Genomic DNA, 22,330 nt, shown 5'->3' with positions numbered 1-22,330 from the left:
AGTGTCCTTAGCACTCTCTTCAAGAATACTGACATCAACTTCTATATTATATTGCAGAGTCAGAAGCATGCACAGTCAAGCAGTCTTGGTCAAACTGTGCTCTAGTTGATCATTATAGGGTTGGTGAGTGGTGGTGGCTGGTGGTTGTGAGGACCTGTAAGAAAGCTACTGTTTCCTGGTTGGAGGCGGGGGCGTTCGTTTCCACTCATCTCAGTGTGTTTTCTGATAAGACCTGTTGTTTCAGGAATCCAAAGAGACTCAGAGCAAAGGAGACAGATGCAAAATGGAGGCAGAGATGCTAAACTTTGTATCCTGCTTCTAGTTACTCATTGGACTTTTGTAAGTCCAAGTGAAGAGTTAGTGTTCATAATGCCTACTATGAGCATTATTTGTCAGTTAATCTCATCCTCAAAACACCCCATCAAGTAGGTTGGGGTGTCCCATTTTGCACGTAAGAAAGTTGAGATTCATGGATGTTACAGACAAAGTTAGTTTTGGGGTGCAGAAAACAGTACTCCAAAGTATGGCACTTTGACATGCTGAGTGCTTTGAACCAAAGTAGCAGACTCAGAACCAAAGTCTCTCTAACCTTCTCCCACCCTGTCTCTCCTCTATCTCTTAGGAAGCACCAGGAAGAAATTTCTTTCAAGTTCCTTCATTCTTCTAGAAAGAATGCAATTGTCATGGGATCCACCATTCCCAATAACCTCATTAGTCAGGGAAGATTAACTAGCAGAAAAGAAAGACCACACTCAGAACCCAGAGAAACTTTGTTTCAGGCTATTCTCTGTTCTTTGGACCATCCATCTCCCCTAAAAAATATTTACAAGAGGACAGAGGGAATGTTCCCTTTGCCCCTACATTAGTAAGTGGCAGAGTTAGAATTTCTGTCAGTCCTGTGCCTCCAAAATTCATACATACTCCCTGGGAAAATGTGCTAATAATAAAACTTATAAAAATTCTTTGTATTTTTTTCTTGATCTTTAGTTCATCATCAACCAGAGTGGATCTCAAGAGTGGCCTAGAAGAATGTGCAGTGGCATTGAATTTATTTCTAAGTAACAAATTTACAGATGCCTTAGAATTGCTTCGTCCAGGGTAATTTATTTTAGATAAAGCATTTTTTTCAACTGTTTCTTTAATGTCATGCTTGTAGGTTAATTTCTGTGGTTTTGCCTAAGTATTTATAAGCTTACTTGGTTGAGACTCCTTATTGTAGGTCAATTTTAAAATTCAGTTAAGATATGTCTTTTTAAATTTAATCATTAGAAAATTTCTGATTATTTCACATATTTTAATTTCTATATTTGGTTCAAATATTGTCATGTGATATAGTTTTGTAGGACTTTAATTTTGTTAAAATTGATATGAGTGTTTCTTTTAAGTATCATTGGGAAAAGTTTCATTTGAAATGAGAAGGCAAAGAACTAGAGTATGCAAATCTCAATGTTGAATTTTAAGATAATATTTATTGGAATCCCTATTTATGTGATTAAACAAGTTAAGCTATTTCATTTTAATTAATACTCCCTGTTAATTTTTCAAGTCATGATTTACCAATTAACATTTCAGAAGTTAAGAAGAAATAAGAAGATAAATGTTGAGATCATAGGCTAAGGGACATTGTCAGGGTTGTTTCTAGCTCTTGTCTCAACCTCTGTCTGCCATGTCAGTTTTCTTCCCTCCATCCTTCTAGGTCCTTTATTTACTTATTTATTTTTAAAAGCAACTTATTTATTTTTTCTGGGGATTGAACCTATTGCCTGTGTATGCAAGGGAAGCACTCTACCAGCTGTTGTATCTCCAGTCCTGTTTGTTAGGTCCTTTAGACAGTTTTCTGGCCTTCTGCCTCCTTTTGTAGTCTTCTGTCTTTTTGTCTTTCCTTCTTTATCTCTCCTTCGGTCTCCTTTCCCAGACTACCTACTTCTCTCCTGTATTTATTTTTTTATTCAAACAAGTCTCCTTTTTTTCCTCTTCCCTTGACACCTGATTATAACATAGAATGAAAATAAATCATTTATTATTGTATCCAGTGAAGTTCTATAGTCCCTGATATTTATGCATGTGTCATTGTTAAAAATACTTTTTAATCCCACTTGAACTTTTTTCCCCCTTCTTGGAAGAACATTTAGTTAGGAAAATACAATGTTCGAAGGCACAATTAATGAATAACTTCAGGCTGCTCTTATTCCCTGTGGTCCTTTTGAACAGGCAGCAGCCTCACTGTGTAGGACAAACTGCAAATTACCAAAGGATGGTTAGATTAATTCCATGGGGGAGGGGGAAAATAGCGTGGTTTATATTTGTTTCACATAGCAGCAGTCTGTTGAGCCTTAATATTTAACTTAAATTACAAACAAAACCATACATTGGTTTGTTGTTTTGACTGTGCTGGGAATGAACCCAGGGCCTTGCTACCTAAGCAAGTCCTTCACCACTGAGCCACATCCCTATCCCTTTTTTAATTTTTATTTTGAGACAGGGTCTTGCTAAGTTTCTTGGGGCCTTGCTAAATTGCTGAGGCTGGCCTTGAACTTGTTGATCCTCCCAGGCTACTGGGATTACAAATGTGCTACACTGCACCTGGATATGCATCGGTATAACATCAGAAGTTTTGAGAAGAGATGGTGATGCTTTTACATCCTGGAAATTGTAATGTCTGCTCTACACTAGAACTAATGAACATTCTTAGATTCTCGAAGCAGTCCTCACTGATAACTTAATAACTAAAATTATCAAGAACTTTAATTAGGAATCTCAGATAGTGCAATTAGATCAGATACAGTATCTGAGATTTACTTTCGTCAGGCCTTTTTGGGGCTGACCTACTTTTTTTCAAAAATCTTGCTTTTTCTTGACCTCTGGCTGTAGAAGAGAGGGGATGATTTTAAATGAGTCTTCTTCTTTCAAAAAACATATTGAAATCTCTCTGTCACAAACTACATTTCCATTAGCCTTTTTTAGCACTTATTTCAAATCTTAAGACAGTACACCACACCTTTTTCAACTGAAAAAATGGGTTTGCCTTGAAAGCTTTTCTAGGAAATGAATCGACAGGCTGCCCCCTTGTGCTAAAGCAGAGAAAGGCATGTTGTCCACTTGAGCTTTGCCTGGAACATTTTGTCCTGCCTGTGTGGGTTTAAATTGGAAAGTTCTTGATACTAAAGTTCTTAAGCACATGCCTCTCACAGTCTGTAACATTTCAGTGATTATGGCGAAGAAGTTAAGGTTATTACTGTGGAAGTCATGGCATGTATTCATTATGCTTTCTTGTGATCAGTATCAAAAAAGCCTAGGTTGTTTTTTCCATTTAATTGAAATGTACTAATTCCCTGTGTTCTTTCCAGGGCTAAGGAGAGTATGTACCATGCCTTGGGCTATAGTACCATTGTGGTGTTGCAGGCTGTCATGACCTTTGAGCAACAGGACATCCAAAAAGGCATTTCTGCCATGAAGGACGCTTTACAAACCTGCCAAAAGTATGACTGAAGAGTTAAATACTTGACATATGACCCCCAAACCCTTATCCTTTGTGATAAAATGAGCCCTATTTGGCTGACTGAAAACTCTGTGGTTGAGAAAAGAACTTCAGCTTCAAAACTTCTTGGCCTCAAGAAGTTTTATATAATAGTTAAAAAATTCTTACCAGGAATAGCATGGTTCCCATTTGGCATTTATTTGTTTCACTTTTCTTTTTGATAGCTTGGGGCCTGAGCTAAAGAGAAGATCCGGGAGCGATTTCATTGGGATTAACAGCCACAGTCTCAGGTGTCTCCTGAGGTGGATAAGATTTGAGTACTCTATGCCATGCCAAGTCAAGCAAGGAGCTTGTTTAACATGGGATGCTACAAATTCTGACAGAATTGTTTTGTTCACATGAGAAGAACTTATAGTTGGGTACTTTGGATTGGCTAAATAAGATGGATTTTTAGTCTTATTTTAAGCTTTATTCTGTATGTTTAGGAAAAATATAGTAAAAGCTATTATTTGTATTAGTGAAATTTAACATGGGTAAAATGACATCCTTATCTAATTATGTTGTAAGCCCCTCAAATGAAGAACATTTCCAAAGAGTGCACTTTAACTCCATTTTTAACTCTGTGAACACTTTCACTGTAGTAATACAGGGAAGGGCCTTGGCAGGTTTAGTATTCAGTGTGTGTGGGTTTGTCCATACATGTGGGATGGCTGTCTACAGGTTGTTAGTCCAGTACTAGGAGATGGGTGTGCAGTTGATGAAAAACAGTGACCTCTGCTCTGCAGACTTGAGGGTTTAGAGTTGTAGCTTAGTGACTATTTGGTGTGATTGTGACTGCTGAACTGAATGTCAAATGAAAAAGAACTCAGCCTGATTTGTTTTTATTTTTTTTCTTTCTATTTCCCCTTCTATTTACTTAATGCAGATATAGGAAAAAGTGCACAGTTGTAGAATCTTTCTCCAGTCTTCTTTCTCGAGGATCATTGGAACAACTGAGTGAAGGTACAAGTGATTTCAAAGATTAATTTTTATTTTCTTTTAAAAATTAAAAAGTAGTCATGTTCATAGAATTCAATACTGAAGTGTAGAAAGTAAATGGAATATCTTTTTCTATTCCCCATTGTGCTCATTCTCCTGAAGTAACCATTGTTAATGGTGAATTTAAAGCCTTGCAGACTTTTCTATGTACAAATATATGAGATACCTAGGTTTATGTGGTTGTTCATGTGCTGTTCACTTTTTTGCAAACATGAAATCATATAATGCATGTCGTTCTATAATATTATGTTTTCCCAGGTCATATAAATTTACCTCATTCTGTCTCACAGATATGTAGTATTGCACAGAATGAATATACCATAGTTTACTTGCTTTTTCTCTATCAAAGGACAGTTACATAATTTTTATTTTTTCATTGTTGCAAATATTGATGTCCTAAAATCCTTGTACATGTGTCTTTACACATTTTACAAAATATTTTGTAGGGCTGGGGTTGTGACTCAGTGGTAGAGTGCTTGCCTCACATGTCTGAGGCACTGGGTTTGATTCTCAGCACTGCATATAAATAAATGAATAAAATAAAGGTCCATCAACAACTAAAAAAATTTTACAGAATAGATTTCTAAAAGTGGAATAACCAGTTGTTTTAGTCCACTTTTTCACTGCCATGACTAAAAGCCTGACAAAAACAATTAGAGGAGGAAAAGTTTATTTGGAGGCTCATAGTTTCAGAAGTCTCTGTAGATGGTCTACTTCATTCCTCCTGGACTGAGGTAAGGCAGAACATCATGGCAGAAAAGTGTAGCAGAGGAAAGCAGCTGGGGACATGACACCAGGAAGCAAAGAGAGAGCTCCCCTTACCACAGATAAAATATAAGCCCAAGGGCATGGCCCCAAAGACCCACCTCTTCCAGCCACACCCTACTTGCCTTCATTTACCTAGTTAATCCCTACCAATGGATTAACACACTGATTAGGTTAAGGCTCTTATAACCCAATCATTTCACCTCTAACTTTTTTTTTTTTTTTAATTTAACATGTATTTATAATTTTTCAAAGGTAGGAACTTCCTTCATCTGATTAGAAAACAAAAGTATATACAAGAAAGGAACTACAAATGTAATACATAGCAGTGAAACATAAGTGCTTCTCTCTCAAATTGGGAATAGGACAATTACCTCTGATTTTCTTGCATTGTCCCACACAAGAGCTTTTGGGAAACATTTTATATCTAAATCATAATACTAGTTCTAAGGGTTTGAAATTTTAAAATATTTACAGGTATTGCAAATTTTTTCTCCAAAAACTTAAATCACTTTATGTTCTTACTATCTATCTATGAGAGTTTCAGTTTTCTATATTAACAAGATTTTTTCCAAGGTCAAAGTAATTTTGATACCTTTTTAAAAAGTGTTAATACGTCATAGTATGGAAGATACTCTGTTTGTGGGCAGGTAGTTAGGAATAGTCAGGAATCCAGGAGTGCCTGCAGCACCCTGAGCAGATGGATGGTTGCCAGTTACTTGATGTTCCTGTTGAGATCAGGGTAGATGTTTCCAGTTGTTTTATTGGTGTTATACACTAGTGAGGATGGCTTACCAGAAAGGAATATCCAGGTAACTCTGCAGAAAAAAAACATGTCCTTCAAAAACTTCTGACATTTCAGTAGAATCTGTTCCTGCATTGTCATTGTCAGACTTGCTTTCTGGAAGAAGTAACACAAAATACTTGACATCTCTGTGGCTGATTAAAGAGCAGTTCTGAAAATTATCAGAGTCATTCCTCATGGTCAAGTGTATGTCACACACATTGTTGAGTGTGTTTTATCATGAAGTATTTATTTTGTTAGACAAATGTCATCATCTTGTGGACACTGGAGAACTTGCGTGATGGGAGTTTCAAGTATTGATTACAGGAGAGGATTGATGTACATTACATCTTTAGGACTTGTTCTTAAAGGGTGTGATGTTGATTACCAAACCAAATGGCATTTCTTGGTCATTCTGTTATAGGGCAGAGGCCTACTGTGAAACTGAGACAGTACAGAGGCCCCCCCTTCCTCTTGAGATTAGGTCAGAAAGATTTCAAACTTATCGCTCAGAGTTAGCAGTTATGAGTTTGTAGATGGGAGAGGAAAGAAGTAAAGGGGACTCTCTGAAGGGAGAGGTGGGTCCTCTCAGAGAGGAGAGGGACATTGTGCCCTTCCTGCTCTTCAGTTTTTCAGGGGAGTCTTCAGGAATTTTCCAGAGTTCTGCCCCAAGTCCATCTTTTGATTTTTTTTTTTTCCTGATAGCGTAGGAACTGCATGGACTATCTCCAGGGGAGGTTGGCATGGTGCTCAGAGTTGGGGATTTTAACTAGAAATAGAACTCCCACCCAATTTTTGCCTCAATTTCCTGCCCCCTTTATTGGTTATTACCCTGGAATAACCATCAGCAAGTTTTCTTGTGAGCATCTTGATATTTGGTTGCCAGGATGATTGAGGGTTGTGATAGTTGTGACAAGGGAGGATCCAGACCACCTGGCAGGGTGTGGCCTAATCTTGAAACAGTGGTTTTTCTTTCTGGGAGGTAATCATGGCTGGGGGATTTTAACATGCCAGGCCCCATTCCAGGTGCTTGTCTGTCAGCAAGGCTCCCTGTGGTTTTCGGTCACCATTCTTTGTCTTTCCTCTGCTCACCCATTCATGGTTAACTAGCTACTTACCTACTCTAGGCAGCTGAAACCCATCTTTTTTTTTTCTCCTTCTTTCAGAAACTGACCTCCAAGTATCTATAGAATAAAAATTTGCACTAGTAGGTCTATAGTCCTCTAATGAAGATCAATAGGAGATTAAACAGGCTCTAAAGAAATCCCAGGAAATCTGAGGCCTCTGTTTGTATTCCTGTTCTGTTATACTCTATATGGCCTCTCTATTGGCCCATTACCCCTGCCTCCCTCTTTCTTTGTAATATGAAAATGATATTGGAGATTTTTTAACCTTAGTTTTGGGAAGAATGACATGGTATGAGTATAAATAATAATTTAAAAAATAATATGATAATGATCATTTAAAAAAAATGCTCTCTGTGTGTCAAACATCAACCAATGTTCCTTAACATTAACCAATCTGTTCCATGTAACCTCTTCTGTAAACTAGGAGTAATGTTCAGGAGATTGGATAGGTGGGCTAGGTCACCACCCGTCGGAGCAGGGTTTAAAGCTGATGTGCCTTTCCTGGTACCACAGATCTGTCCATTGTACCCTCACTTGTTCCTGTAGGTGGCTAGGAAATGGGTGAGGGAAATGTGGGATCATTCCTGTGTTAAACCTCTTGAAAATAGATGATACTCTTCTTATCCTTTTATAATTTCTTTGGATAGTACACTTTAGGAAGTCTGGAATAAGGTAGAAAACTGTGACTATTAAAATTGTACTAGATGGTAACTGTAGCCTATTCTGAAATATAAGTTTATTTAAACTTTATATCTGAAAGTTGCGCTTGGCTAACATTTCAGCATACCATGAATTTATTTCCTTTAGTGGACTAAGGGTTTTATAATTAAGTGGCATTCTGGTAGTGCTTATTTGTAAGTGCCCAATGACTAATTTTGAGAATCAGAGAACTGCTCAATGTAAATCATCTGCAGTAAAGGAAGAAGTAAGACTTTTATAAATTAAGTTGCTTTTTCTTTCCAGTGAGCTTGGCTGTCACTACAACCCAGACAGACTTTGTGTTCAAGAGAGCATGTCAAAACATTGTCGTTTTAGTATGTGATTTGTTTTCCCTCTTGGTAATTTTCATTTACATCGTTGAGTGTCTGGTTGTCTGCAGGAGTGAGTATATTTCATTAAACTTTTCATGGGCTTAATGTGGAACACACCTGCTCTTCCCTGGTGGCTGGCGGATTCTGCTGAACGGGTTTCAAATTGACTTTAAAAAGAGATATTTAAATGCAATGTCTAGGATGTGAGATATAATACTCATATGAAGAATACTTACACGTGGAATATAGAATTGGAACTCTCACGCCTTTTTATCTTTGCTTTATTGTTACATCCTTTATACTGCTATTCCATCTGTCCAGTGTTAACCTAACCATAATCCATTCACCCATCTGCTCATCTCTCTTCAAGGATTTATGGTTGCCTACTGAATCAAGTGCAGGCTGTGACAGTCAAGGTCATCCATAATTTAACCCCTATTTACCTTTCCAACCTCACTGTTCTCTCTCCCTTCTCTGCACACCACATGCTACAGCCAAAGGTGTCCTGGGCTTCTCTTGCTCCATGCCTTTGTTCCTGCTGGTCGCCTCTGTACATGCCCCACCCCAGCAATCTGTTCCTGAGCACAGAGTTAACAGCCCCTGACAGTTCTTACTCTGTTATAGAGTTACCTAGGAAGAGGATATTCTGGTGACTCTAAAAATAAAAGTTACCAGTTTCTATCCCACTGAAGCACTGATGAAATCAAGAGATACATTTTTAGGGAAGATGTTCTGAAGAACTGTAACTCTGTTATTGATCCTGCTGGGATACACACAGGCAGGTAGAGGTCCTCAAATGCTGCCTGTTGTTGGTTTGTCCTGTCTATGTGCTGTTGGGGAACTTAGTTGCATGTTTACTTCTTCGTAAATTGAACATTTGGAAAATGAGCACAGCAAGAAGTTGAACCCATAGGTGAGAGCCAGTGGGTTTTGTGTGTGTGTGTGTGTGTGTAATTGAAAGAAGCCACACATTCTTATCTAGTCTTAGCAATAGCATTTCTAATTCTATAGACATACCTATTTTCCCATCACTAACTTGACATAAAAATGCTTTCTTCTTTCTAAGTTTTTACCCAAAAGTACTTGGGTCAAAGACAGTAATCTTAGTGCAAGTAGTGCTTACTGTATATAGTGAACTCAGTGCAGCACCTCACTTAATCCTTCAGCCATGAAAGAGACATTATTAGCGGACTTTATAAATGAGGCAACCAACAGAGAAAGGGAGGGTAGCTTGCACAAGGTCCTAGAGCTAGTACCTGGCAGAGCCTTTCCTCCAAACTCCAATGTTTAAATAACATGTCAATTTGCAGCCTATGGAGAAAGCAGGAACCTGTAGATTTTGTCTATGCAAAAATGCAGGATTTACCTCCCTAATCTCTGCAAGTATAATAGGTTATTTAGGAAGATAGGGAGTGTGTTTTGGGGCATTCCACATATCCCTGGGATGTACAGAGCCTCCACAGCCCCCTTTTGCTAGGCAACTTATTTTTGTGCTGGATATCCGAATGACAAAGTTACCCTAAAACTGGAATAGTGCTGACCTTCTTTAGAACAAATTTGATTTGCATGCAAAGCCCTGACTTGGATATGTAGAGCAGTAGAGAATTGCTCTAGAGAATTGCTGCATTCACTTCAGCTCTAGAGAATTGCTGCATTCACTTCAGGTTAACAATGTTTCTAGAGAATTGCTGCATTCACTTCAGGTTAACAATGTTTCTAGCCATTGTCATGATTATCATTCATATTTTAGAAGTTAGAGTTCATAAATTTTATGTAGTTTTTTTTTCAACCTTTACAACTATGTTAAGCTTTCATGTTACTGTTAAGTTAATAAAAAAAGTTTTGTTTTTTTTTAAAGGACTTTTAAATATTGGTTCTCATTATGAGCTGAGTTTGGGTCTTTGACATCAAATGTGGACTCCTCTGTTATGTTTGAATAGGGCCAATGATGACTTCCCTGAACTTTGCATACATTCCAGAAGAATCTTGCTGAATCAGCACCAAGAGTGGATTATCATATCCCTTTTATGGAAGCACCAAAGCAATATAGCAATCTGTTGGACTCATTTATTTAACAGTCTTTTTTGAATATCTATGGCAATTATTGTGGACTTGGAATTTTTCTTAACATATTTTTATTTGTTTTTAATAGAGGAAATGCATGCTGAAATCTGTTATGCCGAGTGTCTCCTACAGAAAGCAGCACTCACGTTTGTGCAGGTAATAAATGTCTGGCTTAGAATTGGTATTGGCTGGGAAACCTGCTAATACAGCATAGAAAAAATATGACTCATTCAAATGTTAGTGCTCCAGTTATTTTGACTTACAGTGGCGATGAAAAATATTTGTTATTCTGATAAACTTTAGCTGGAAAAAAACCTTCAGAGAACTTTATATCTACTCAAATACACTTTAGAGTCTATTTTGAGTTTTTCATTTGCTGGGACTTACTGCCTTTTAAAGAAATGCCTTGTAAAGGCCACACCTAATTTCAGAATGCTTTTTCATGTGAAAACTGAGATTATTCCATTTTGTACTTGCTTATGGTAAAGGGCCTCCCACCAAAGTGACCCCGACAGAGGAAGTCTCCTTTTTTCTTCACCTCTCTCCCTGCCTTCCCTCCTCCCAGGTTTGCATATGCTAGGCAAGTGCTGTACCACTGAATTGCATTCCAGCCTGGCCATTCCTTTTTTGCAATGCATGCTTTGGCAAAGCTCCACCATGGATGCATAGATAAGCCCATTTTTCATGAATCCTTCAGATTTTATTTTTTACATCACTTTCTATTCTTATTCCCCTTTCTTTTATTTCTTCCTTTGAAAGAGAAAGTTTTAAAAGTTGCTAGATAAAACAATGAATCCTTTTCTTATGAGGCACTTTAATTTCACCTCTAGGAATTGTTTTAGTTGGTATTTTGCCTCTCTTTCTATCTCCCAGTACCTCTAAAAAATAGATTTTCATATGGTAGCCTCTTACGTGATAGTGATGGCCATAGGGGTGGGGGTCAGGAGTATAAGGCAGAAGAAAACTCAACTACAAGATGATAACTCTTCCAATCTCAATCTTTTGTATTATTTTGAGAGTTGCTTCTCTCTTTTTTGTGAAGTTGACCTCTTAGGTTAGATTATGGGTTAGTAAAAGTGAATCAGTGTGATGTTTTCCTAAAACCCTGTACATTACAAAGTCTGTTTAGTAACAACAATCTTACTGCCTTAGTGAAAAACATGCAGCTATTGATGGAGGCCCCCAATCTTTTCTGATGTGTTTTCCAAATGGGGATTAGATAGTAGAATATGGGATTTTAAAACTTATTTTATATTTGGGGACTTGAAATTTAACAACTGGCAGATATACATGATTTTCCCCAATTCTTTGTGCATCATAGCACTTTCATATTCTTGTTTCTTTTGCCTTTTAAAGATTGTTCAGCTTCGTCTCTTCTTTGTTGTAACTATCATTGTCGTAGTGGAGTTGCTTATCAGCTCTTGCCTGGACTGTGCAGCAACCTAGTGACTCTATCTCTAATTTCCTTTTACCTTCTGCTCATTTTTCATTCTGCCATTGAGTATACTTTTAAAAAATGAAGACTCTGACCTTGCCTTTCTCCATTTCAGCATTTAGTCACTCTTACTGACTATGGCAATGACCTCTATCAGAATATCACAAGTTGGGGAGGTGTTTCCCCACAAATTCCCTACTCCCTGTCTTCAGGTGTTACTGATGGGAATGTTACATATTTGAATGGCATGGGGAGAGGTAGCTTTCCTCCTCCTTGACCACTACTTTCTTTGCCATAGATTAGTCAGCAGTGCTTGTGTATGTCTGCACAGATGGCCAAGCACATCATGATTTTTAATGCTTCTTGGCTTTTCCATTTCAGTTTTCCTTTGTTTGTAAATTTTACATTACTTTGCCTTTCTTCACCTGGTCACTTCCTAATCTTTTTTTTTCTTTTTTTTACTTTATGCATTGATGCTTCCAAGAGGCTTTTCTGGTCCTCCCCTTACCCCCATTTTGTGTTTTCATGGCAACCTGTGCATACCTTCATCTCTGTCTTTGCAGTCAGGGGCCTGGTATAATATAGGCATTTAGTAAATGTTCGATGAATCATGAAATGAAACACTCTTATATCAGATTTTAATCTAACTCAAGAAATTCTTTCCTGACTAGTGTTGGAACTTGTATAAGATTCCTTAAAATAAAGTGATTAAACATTTAAGTTGCATAGTGAATTTTGTATCTACTGATTCTTATGACAATTGGAATATGAAATATTTCAGTAGCTAATGAAATTAGTGAACTAAATTCAGTTTTTTTTTTTGCTTCAGAAGGATTCTTAAATACATAAGAAGTAAATATCAGAGCATCTTTCTGATATCAATAGACTAGAGAAATTTCCTCCCTGGAAATATGAAGCATGACACTGTCTCTGTTAGCACCATCTATTACAGGAAACTTCTTCCAGTGGTTATTTGATAAAATTTATTAAGAGACTCTCTTAGAATGCTGACCTTGAAAATGCTATTCATCTCGGCCAACTGCCTCAATTATATGGTCAATGACCATCAGGCAAGGAGAAGTAAAGTGATTCTACCCTCCATCCTCCCAGCAAAATTGCACATTAGTGATTGCCACTTCAGAATCCAGACCAGTTGTTTTGGTCTAGAAATGTATATGAATGAAATTCACAATGTTAAATAGGCTCTGCAAGTACCCTGTGAAAGAGGAACCATAGTCCCATTTACTGGGTATGATGAATGAGAAAGTTTAGCTTTAGAACAAATCCTTTAAATCAACCCTTTTAAATTTGAATGAAACCAGAAGAAATTTGCTCAGTAAATGATGATATTTATTAAAGTAATTGGTAAGGATTTTGTTCCTTAGGAAAAAAGTGAGCTGGGCACGGTGGTGATACATGTAATCCCAGTGGCTCAGGAGGCCGAGGCAGGAGGATCATGAGTTCAAAGCCAGCCTCAGCAATGGTGAGGCACTAAGCAACTTAGTGAGACCCCATCTCTAAATAAAATACAAAACAGGGCCGTGGATGTGGCTCAGTGGTTGAGTTCCCTCTGAGTTCAATCCCTGGCACCCGCCCCCCAAAAAAGAAACATAAAGTGATGCAAGGATTTTAAAAATACTTTTATTATTTTCTAACGTATAACAAAAATTACAAAAGACACATTGCAAATGTTAAGCAAGAAGAATGTGTTAATTTCAATACTACATCCTCAAAATAATAGTATTTTTCCCGTTACACAGATATGCAACTCTGGATAATTTAAAATTTTCTGCTAAGTGATTTGTTTATTTAATTGAATTATTTTCAGGATGAAAATATGATCAACTTCATCAAAGGTGGACTCAAAATTAGAACAAGTTACCAAATATATAAGTAAGTTTAAAAAGTGAAACATGACTTTTAAATGATTTTTGTGCTTATACTACTTTGTTCTTCAAAATTCTCATAAACTTAATATGATTAGTTTTTTAAACTTTTAATAGAGGCAAAAATGTACTTGAGTTTTGGTTGAGTATATATTTGATGTCCTAGGACAATAGAAGTTTAAATGAAAATTTAAGAGTGAAACAGCAGAAAAGAAAGTGACTGACATTTTTTTATCAGATAATCCTGGTTTCTCATGCCTAAGAATAATTTATACATTGCAAATAGTAGGTATGTCTTTGGTCCAGAATCTAGAGCAACTCTGCCCATTAGAACACACAGTGGGGCTGGAGATATAGCTCAGTTGGTAGAGTGCTTGCCTTGCAAGCACAAGGCCCTGGGTTCAATCCCCAGCACTGCAAAAAAAAAAAAAAAAAAAAAAAAAAAAAACAACAACAAAACTCACAGTGGATGAAAATGTTCAATTTAGGTGGCTTATAGAGTTATTTATGTTTTCTGTATACTTACTGATTTTTATCTAGTTGTTCTATCATCTCATGAGAGTGTTGAAACTTTCATCTTGGAATATGGAGTCATCCATTTCTCCCTTTAGTTCTATCAGTATTTGCCATATATATTTAGGACCTCTGTTAGGCTCATATATATTTATTTGTAATTGTTCTGTTTCCTTAATGAAATTAGCCATTTTTTCATTATAAAATGTCCCTACTGGTAGGGACATGTCTAGTAGTATTTCTTGTCTTAAAATCTATTTTTTTGATAGTAATATAGCCATTCATGCTTTTTTATAATAAGTTTTTGTATGACATATGTTCTTTTACTTTAAATCTACCTTTGTTTTTATGTTTAAGTTGCATTTCTTGTAAATGCACAGTTGGACAGTTGATATTACTTGTAACTGCCGTTTTGCCTTTTCTCTTTGCTTCATCTATTTCCCCACCTTTTTCCTGTCTTTTGTTTTAATAAAAAATTATAAAATTCCATGTAATCCTTTGTCCTCTTAATTATATTTCAAATTTGTTTTAGCAGTTGCTATAGTGATTACAATCTTCTTTTAAATTTATCACAGTCAATTTAGAGTTAATATTGAACCATTGAACATAAAACATAAGAACTTTGTAGAAGTATAGTTTCATTTACCACCTGCTATCTTTTGTAATATTCTAATTTTTTAAATTTTGCATTTGTTCTTTTTAGTTATCTATGACAGTAGAATGTATTTTGACATTTCATATATATATGGAATATAACTTTCCATTTTTGTAGTTGTACGTGATGTGCAGACTGGTTGTGTATTCATATATGGACATAGGAAAGTCAATTCCAATTCATTCTACTGTCTTTCCCATTCCCATCTCCTCTCCCTTCCCACCACGTCCCGTTCAATCAGGTGAATCTCCTCTCCCACCCCTCTGCTCCTCCTATTGTGAGTCAGCATCCACATATCAGAGATAATATTCAACCTTTGTTTTTTGGAGATTGGCTTATTTTGCTTAGTGTGATAGTCTCCAGTTCCACCCATTTACTGGCAAATGCCATAATTTCATTCTTCTTTATGACTGAGTAATATTCCATTATATATATATATATATATATATATATATATCACATTTTCTTTATCCATTCATCTGTTGAAGGGCACCTAGGTTGGTTCCATAGCTTAGCTATTGTGAATTGAGAGGCTGTAAACATTGACTGTGTCACTATAGTAGGCTGATTTTAAGTCCTTTGGGTATATGCTGAGGAATGGGATAACTGGGTTAAATGGTGGTTCCATTCCATGTTTTCTGAGGAATCTCCACACTGCTTTCCAGAGTGGTTGCATTAATTTGCAGTCCCATCAGCAATGTATGAATATACATTTTCCCCACATCCTTGCCAACATTTATTATTACTCGTATTCTTGATAATTGCCTTTCTGACTGGAGTTAGATGAAATGTTAGTTTTAATTTGCATTTCTCTTGCAATATTCTTAGAGTATACAGTAAAATTATGTATATTCAAGCCTCAATACCACAGCAGGTTTAAACTTTAAATAGTCATGTGTTGTCATCTTCCCTGTTTACTTAAATAATCACTGTTTTTAGTATAATTCATTTATTCCTGCTTACTTTCAGACAGAACTTCCTTTAGCATTTCTTGTGTATGTCTGCTTTCAAAATTTTTTTTTCATTTATTCAAAATTCTATTTTTCCTTCATTTTCGAGGACATTTTGCTAAGTAATATATTGGGTCAACAGGTTTGTTTGTTTCTTCTTTCAGCCTTTTGAAACTGCTATCTGTTGTGTTAAGGTCTTTGTTGTTTGTGTCAGAAATCAGTTGTCATTTGTGTTATCATTTTTATCTAATGAGTTATTTCTTCTCCCCTCTTTGAAGACTATTTTGTGTTTTGAGTCTCAACACTTTGACTATGATATGCCAAAGTGTGGTTTCAAGATCTCTGTGGTCATTATGCCTTCAAATGTATATATGTATTTTCTTCCCATACTCTGTCCTTTCCTTCTGAGTTGCCAAAATTACACATTAGTCTGCCTGATTTTATTTAATAGGCTGCAGAGGTATTCTTCATTAAAACAACATTTTTTTCAGATTGGATATTATTTCAACATCTGTGTCATCTTAGAGTCAGTTTCTATTGACTGCCTTTTCTTTTGACTATGTCAGCTTGCTGATGGTTGAGCTCTCTTTCTTTATTCCCAGAAAGAAAAAATGGGTCCATTTTCCTTAATAATTCTTCCCAGATGGCCTTAAGAGTAAATGCAGCATAACATTATCCATTTAAATATTCTGTGGTATTTTGCCTAATGACATTTATAGTGTGTAAGTGTGAAATTTGACTTAACATTTATTTTAAGTCATGGGAAAATTATGCTATAACCTTTTCTCTTCAATCCAGAGAATGTCTTTCTATCCTGCATGTAATGCAGAAGAATAAACTTGAGCAAGAATTCTTTTATGAGTTTGAAGGAGGTGTCAAGCTTGGAACAGGGGCCTTTAACTTGGTAAGATAATAATTATATAGAAACCAGTTTTTTGTAGAAGAACCCAAGGTTTTCATTGTGCTCTTTACTGCATTTGAACCTGATCCTTAACCTACACCTGAGTTTAGGGGATAAGTGGCTGAAGTGGGTCCATTTTTTGTGTGTGTTATGACCCAGTGGGGGCTTTGGCTACTATGTGTGGTAAAACTATACGTGTTCTCAGGGCGGCTTTGGCTTGTACAGTGTAAGGGAAGCACACAGCACTCTGAATGGACTAGTAAGACCTTTAGTGACAAGAAACTTAGAATCTAGTTTCATTTCCATATCAGAAATATTGTTGCTGTGACAGTGATGGCTCTGGGATTGGAAATACATGAGGGAATGATTGATATAGCTTGAGAAATAATTTTGACTATCTCTAGGGGAATGAAGACTCTCCAGTATATTATTTGGAGATTTTTAAGTTTTATGAAGGTTTGACTGGAAGTCATGAGAAAGTGGTAGAATCATATCTATGAGTGTATGTGCCACCATGGCCATTTTTTTTCATGAACCTATTGTTCTTTGACCAGTAGCCAGAAATAAAGGCCTATTCATATGCATGGAATGGGTGATCTATCCTCTGGTTATTAAAATCCTCAGCTTTCATGTGGGATACAGATATCTTCACACTTTCTGCCTAATCAGAGAAGTCCGTCCACTATCTCTTCCCCAGACATTTTTGCCACTAATTTTCCAATCATGTTCCTTCCAAGCCCCTAAGGCATGTAGCCAAACCATTGACCACAGGCCATAAATTGGAACATAAACACATATGACCATTTCTGCTTCCAAGCAAATTGTTTACCAGATTCACTGCCCTGGCTCTGTTTACCAGATTCTCACTGCTCACAAGGAGAATCTCCCTTCCCTACTTACCTCAGGGACGTCCCAGAAAGGAGCTATAGTGCTGCAGCTGTCTACTTCCAGGTAGGGCCTGTATGTTGCCCAGAATACAAAAGATTTCTCTTTCTAAGAAAGAAACTTAAAAGAAAACTTGTCTGGAGAGGGGTGCTGAGGAATTGCTTTCCTGTCATTTCATCACTCCACATAAAAGGAGCTAAGCCAGTGTTCCTTAGAAAATCATGGAAACGACAGGCTTTGTTTTTTTCTTAAAAAAATTTTTTTAAGGTTCATCACCTTAGTAAATGAAATTAATTATTACAGTATGTGGTGATTGAGATATATCTAGTGGTTTAAACTTGTTTCTAATTTTTCATATTACTGAAACATTAAAACTTACAAGTTGTTCGGATTTTACCATTTGTCTATAGTTAGATATATTAACATAAATATACTTATTATACATATGTGTGTATATATATATATATATTTTTTTTTTTTCCCCCTTACAGATGCTGTCCCTTTTACCAGCAAGGATTATCAGATTATTAGAATTTATTGGATTTTCTGGAAACAGGGTACACATTTAATTTTATATTAGTTTTGACATTAGTTTTTGAATATGGGAACATTGTAACTTGTCCTCACAACTAGCATGAAAATGATTGGCAGTTTGCTTGTAGGACAATAAAGTATCATTGGTCTTGATCATATCTTTCAGGAATTAGGCATGGTTTTTCTGTTGAAAGTTTAAAATCTTATGTTTCTTACCTAAATTCTGGGTTTAAAAATTATGTTTTACTAATATTGCTGCTTGGTGGATCTTTATTACTTCTATATGGTTAAAATATACTTCCTTATCATTTTATTAAACCCAGAGTTATCTTCTGTAAAACAAAGAAATTGGGATAGATTTCTAAATCAATAGAGTTTATAATTCTGACAGATTAATTGCATGTATTAATTATACATTATGGTGGCAATATTTTGAATTTCCATATTTTTTACAAATTTCACTGTGAAACTGAGTGAGAAAATTTGCTTTCCATGAGTTTTATTCATTCAATTTCTGTGTGGTGGTTGTTTTGTAGTGAGTATATAACATTTATTAATCATAACACTCAACTATGCTTTTATAAGAGTTGTCTCATTGCAAAAGCTGTCTCTGTAAGTCAAAGGGCAGGTTTTGAGGGGCTTGGGTTGTAGCTCAGTGGTAGAGTGCTTGCCTGGCACCTGCAGGGCACTGGGTTTGATCCTCAGCACCACATAAAAATAAATAAATGAAATAAAATTATTGTGTCCATCTACAACTAAAATTATTTTTTTAAAAAAGCAGGTTTTGAGACATGTAATGAGAATAAGTGAAAGAAACTATAATAGTTTTTCTGTTTATTCCACTGTCCATATTCTTCCTACACAATTATGATTTGTAGTGATCTCCTTATGATAGGTTTTGTATATTTTTGACGCGGTACATTGTTATCCTACTCCTTAACCATTCATCTTCCACCTTATTCCTTCAGTAGTTCCCTGTTGCCTTTTTTTTTCCCCCTCCCTGTATACTGGGACTGATTGGGGGTCTAATGCATGTCAGGCAAGTGCCTGACCACTGAGCTACATCCCCAGGCCCCAGTTCGACTCTTGAATAAAGTCCCAACTCTGACATGGCCTAAAGGTTCCCATAATCTGAATACTCATGCTGAACTGGACAGTTTGTTGTTCCTTTAACAGGCCCTGAGCTTTCCTGTTTCTGTTCTGCTTTCTGGTTGTCTTGGTTTTCAGACATCTTCCCTAACCGGCTTCCTCCCAAGGTATCCCTGGATACCTTCTCTGGAGAGCCTCTCCATTCCCTAGATTTGAAATAAATGCCACCCATTCCACAAAGCTTTCCATGGTAGTCCCCCAATGGGCTCAATCATTCCTAACTTTCAAAATCATCTATTTGTCTTTCTTAGGGCACTCACTGTGTTCTAATGATGTGATATTTGCATGCTGTCTTCCTCATTTGATGGCAGGGTCTTTGCACTCACCAGAGTGCCTTGCCCTTGAACCTTCAGTATGTTTTAATAAGTTAATATTTTTATTAGAGAAATATAGCATGTCTGTGAAGTGAGCACTACCATTTTCTCCCCTGAAAATCACTTGATACAAAAGAATTTAGGAGATTGTCTTATGCCAGTCAAAATATGAAGTTTGTTTCTAGTTAGGCATTACCACTGTTTTAAACTTCTAAAAAATAAACCCCACCTTCATGGAGGGCAGAAATAGATGAATTAGCATGTGGAAGTTCTCATATTTAATCTTTCAGTTGTGTTCTTGTGTTTCTAAAATGTGTTTGATTCATGTAGGAGTTGGGCCTCCTGCAGCTTCGGGAAGGTGCATCGGGTAGAAGCATGAGGTCTCCACTGTGCTGCCTAACCATCCTGGCTTTCCATACTTATATCTCCCTCATACTTGGTAAGGTCTAGGTTACATTAGGTGTCATTGAAAATTATCTTTAATCTGAATAAGTAAAAATGTAGAAAAATCAGTAAAAGCCAGTAGTTCTTACTTGTTTGCTTTTTTGTCTGAGTAGAGATGGAAAATGGTGACATTGTCATAGTGACATTTGGCAGAGGGTGTTGGCTGCTTCTTTCGTTGAAGATTTTCTCAGCTAAAATTTCTGCATTAAAGTGAACTATTTTATCATAGTTATAACAGATTTATTTTTGTGTGAAATTAACTTTTGGCTAAAACAATAAGTTAATATTGCTATTGAAACCAGAGATTACAAGAAAATTAGGAATTTAGGACAACTACCTCCATTCTCAAGAATTATCAGACCCAGAGCTGTCTTAAATAGTCATAGATAACACTTGTTTTTATTTTTCAAGTGTAAAAAATGAGAAAGTAATAATTTTCATTTTTTTCCATGAATAAATCTTTGCTTTATGTTAGTGAAATTTAGAGTGTCAGTTATAAACACCTACCATGTTTTGTGAAGACTGAGGCTTTTCCTGTTGAATTTCTAGGTACAGGAGAAGTGAATGTTGTGGAAGCAGAGAGTCTCCTTGCACCCTTCCTCCAGCAGTTTCCGAATGTATGCTAAATATTTCAAGTGTATGTTTCAACCATAATCAATCAGCCAGCGTTGACTGTTGAACAGTGTGTTTTCTTCCTTTCTGCACAGGGCTCCCTCATGTTGTTTTATCATGCCCGGATCGAGTTGCTGAAAGGGAATATTGAAGAGGTAACTTTTTTGGTGGGAGTTGTTTGGGGGAGTTACCTGCGTGGTAGAGTTTCATCACACAGTCATTCTCTATAACTAAATTCAGCCGTGTGGATTAGCTAAAAATAAAGAAAAAGACATTTTAATTAAAAGGACAAAATTTTAACTTGTATACATATCCTATTATATGTAGTAGGTTACTGAAAGCATCCTTACACATAAAGCACATGAGTCAGTTCAGGGTAGAATATACAAAATAACAGGTGGGCAGTCTGAGGCATTTTCAAAAACTTGGACGGCTATCAATTACTGTGTTCTATATTGACTTTGGAATATAGACCCTGTATAAGACGTAGTTCCATTGTATTGTGTGTGGACTCCTCATTAAAGGAACTTATTCACATGTCCCCTGAAGATGTAAGAGTGAGGAGCCTTTTGTATGCATACACACACAAATGAAACGATTTTCTTCTACCCATGTGGGATCAAATATATATTTTTTCTGTGATTTTTTTTTTCCTGTTTACAATGTATCTTGGATCTTTCTCCAGGTCAGTATACCTAATTTTCCCTCATTCTATCTGATAGCTTGGTTTCATTTTCTTGGATGATTATACTATACCTAACTAAATATCTACTGTTGGTAGATATTTGTCCACTACAAATAATGCTCTTGTCAGCATCATTGTATGTACATTTCAGTGCACAAGTGTAGTGACCTAAGCCGGATTCTGATCATTAGAATAGCTGGGTCAGAATATGTTTGCATTTTGATGTATCCAGCCAAATTGCCCTCCTTTTTTTAAAGGTTCTTCCAACTTAAACTCCTGTAAAGATATGAGAATGCTTGTTTCCAGTGTTCTTTGTTAACTTGGGACATTTTCCATCTTTCAAATTTTTGCCAGTGTGATGGTTGAAAAATAACAATCTGATTTTTATGTTTATATTGCTCAGTTTACAGATTTCTTTATATATATATCATTTGTGTATCTTTTTCTGTGATTTGCTTGTTTCACCATTTTTCCCTTTGAATTTTTTCTTAAAGAATTTTATAAAATTTTTGTCTGGTAAGGGGTTCATTAACCTTTTGCCAGGTGAGCAGGCATGTCTTCTCCCAGCCTGCTAGTGCCTGGCACTGTGTTTATGGTGTGTTTTTGTCCATTGGAAGTTCTACCTTTATTATTTGTCAGTATTCTTTTTAAAGGACTTTGGCATTTTATAACTTATCTGGAAAGGAGCTTCCCCACTCCCACATTATAAAGAACCAAGGTCCCCTCACAAAGTTACGTGGAGAGGCAGAACCTAACTGTATTATTGCATATAAGCAGAGGATCATGTAGTCATATTGAGTGGTTTAATAAGTGATCATTTTGTTCTTTTTGTACAAAGTGTTTTATGTATTTTTCCATTAGGTTATTTTCTCCTTGTCTAATATCTGGATGATCAGCTTTATGCAATTGACTTATAGGCACAAGAGATATTTCGAAAATGCATTTCAGTTCAAGAAGAATGGAAACAGTTTCACCACCTCTGTTACTGGGAGTTAATGTGGATTTATGTATTCCAACAAAATTGGATGCAGGCATATTACTATTCAGATCTGCTTTGCAAAGAGAGTAAGTGGTCCAAGG

At 36.3% G+C, this 22,330-nt stretch overlaps 1 protein-coding gene across 6 annotated transcripts in view; it reads left to right on the top strand.

Moving 5' to 3' along the window:
- Positions 1 to 22,330, top strand: part of TTC39B (tetratricopeptide repeat domain 39B) — a 131,579-nt gene that overhangs the window by 92,556 nt on the left and 16,693 nt on the right. For 5 of the 6 annotated variants that reach the window (XR_013759568.1, XM_079112677.1, XM_079112678.1 and 2 more), the window contains 11 exons: positions 988 to 1,098; positions 3,348 to 3,479; positions 4,404 to 4,480; positions 10,376 to 10,443; positions 13,551 to 13,615; positions 16,525 to 16,630; positions 18,004 to 18,069; positions 19,840 to 19,948; positions 20,503 to 20,570; positions 20,661 to 20,720; positions 22,168 to 22,329. Coding sequence is in view for 5 of the 6 variants with exons in the window: in XM_079112677.1 (XP_078968803.1) it covers positions 988 to 1,098; positions 3,348 to 3,479; positions 4,404 to 4,480; positions 10,376 to 10,443; positions 13,551 to 13,615; positions 16,525 to 16,630; positions 18,004 to 18,069; positions 19,840 to 19,948; positions 20,503 to 20,570; positions 20,661 to 20,720; positions 22,168 to 22,329 (1,024 nt within the window). In the remaining variant the exon portion in view is untranslated. Of the gene's footprint in view, positions 1 to 987; positions 1,099 to 3,042; positions 3,134 to 3,347; positions 3,480 to 4,403; positions 4,481 to 10,375; positions 10,444 to 13,550; positions 13,616 to 16,524; positions 16,631 to 18,003; positions 18,070 to 19,839; positions 19,949 to 20,502; positions 20,571 to 20,660; positions 20,721 to 22,167; position 22,330 lie in introns of those variants that run through there. The other variant, XM_079112680.1, reaches the window with a different exon arrangement.

Source organism: Sciurus vulgaris, assembly GCF_902686455.1.
Source record: "Sciurus vulgaris genome assembly, chromosome: 15".
Taxonomy (NCBI): domain Eukaryota; kingdom Metazoa; phylum Chordata; class Mammalia; order Rodentia; family Sciuridae; genus Sciurus; species Sciurus vulgaris.
This window is presented reverse-complemented; position numbering and strand designations above follow the sequence as displayed.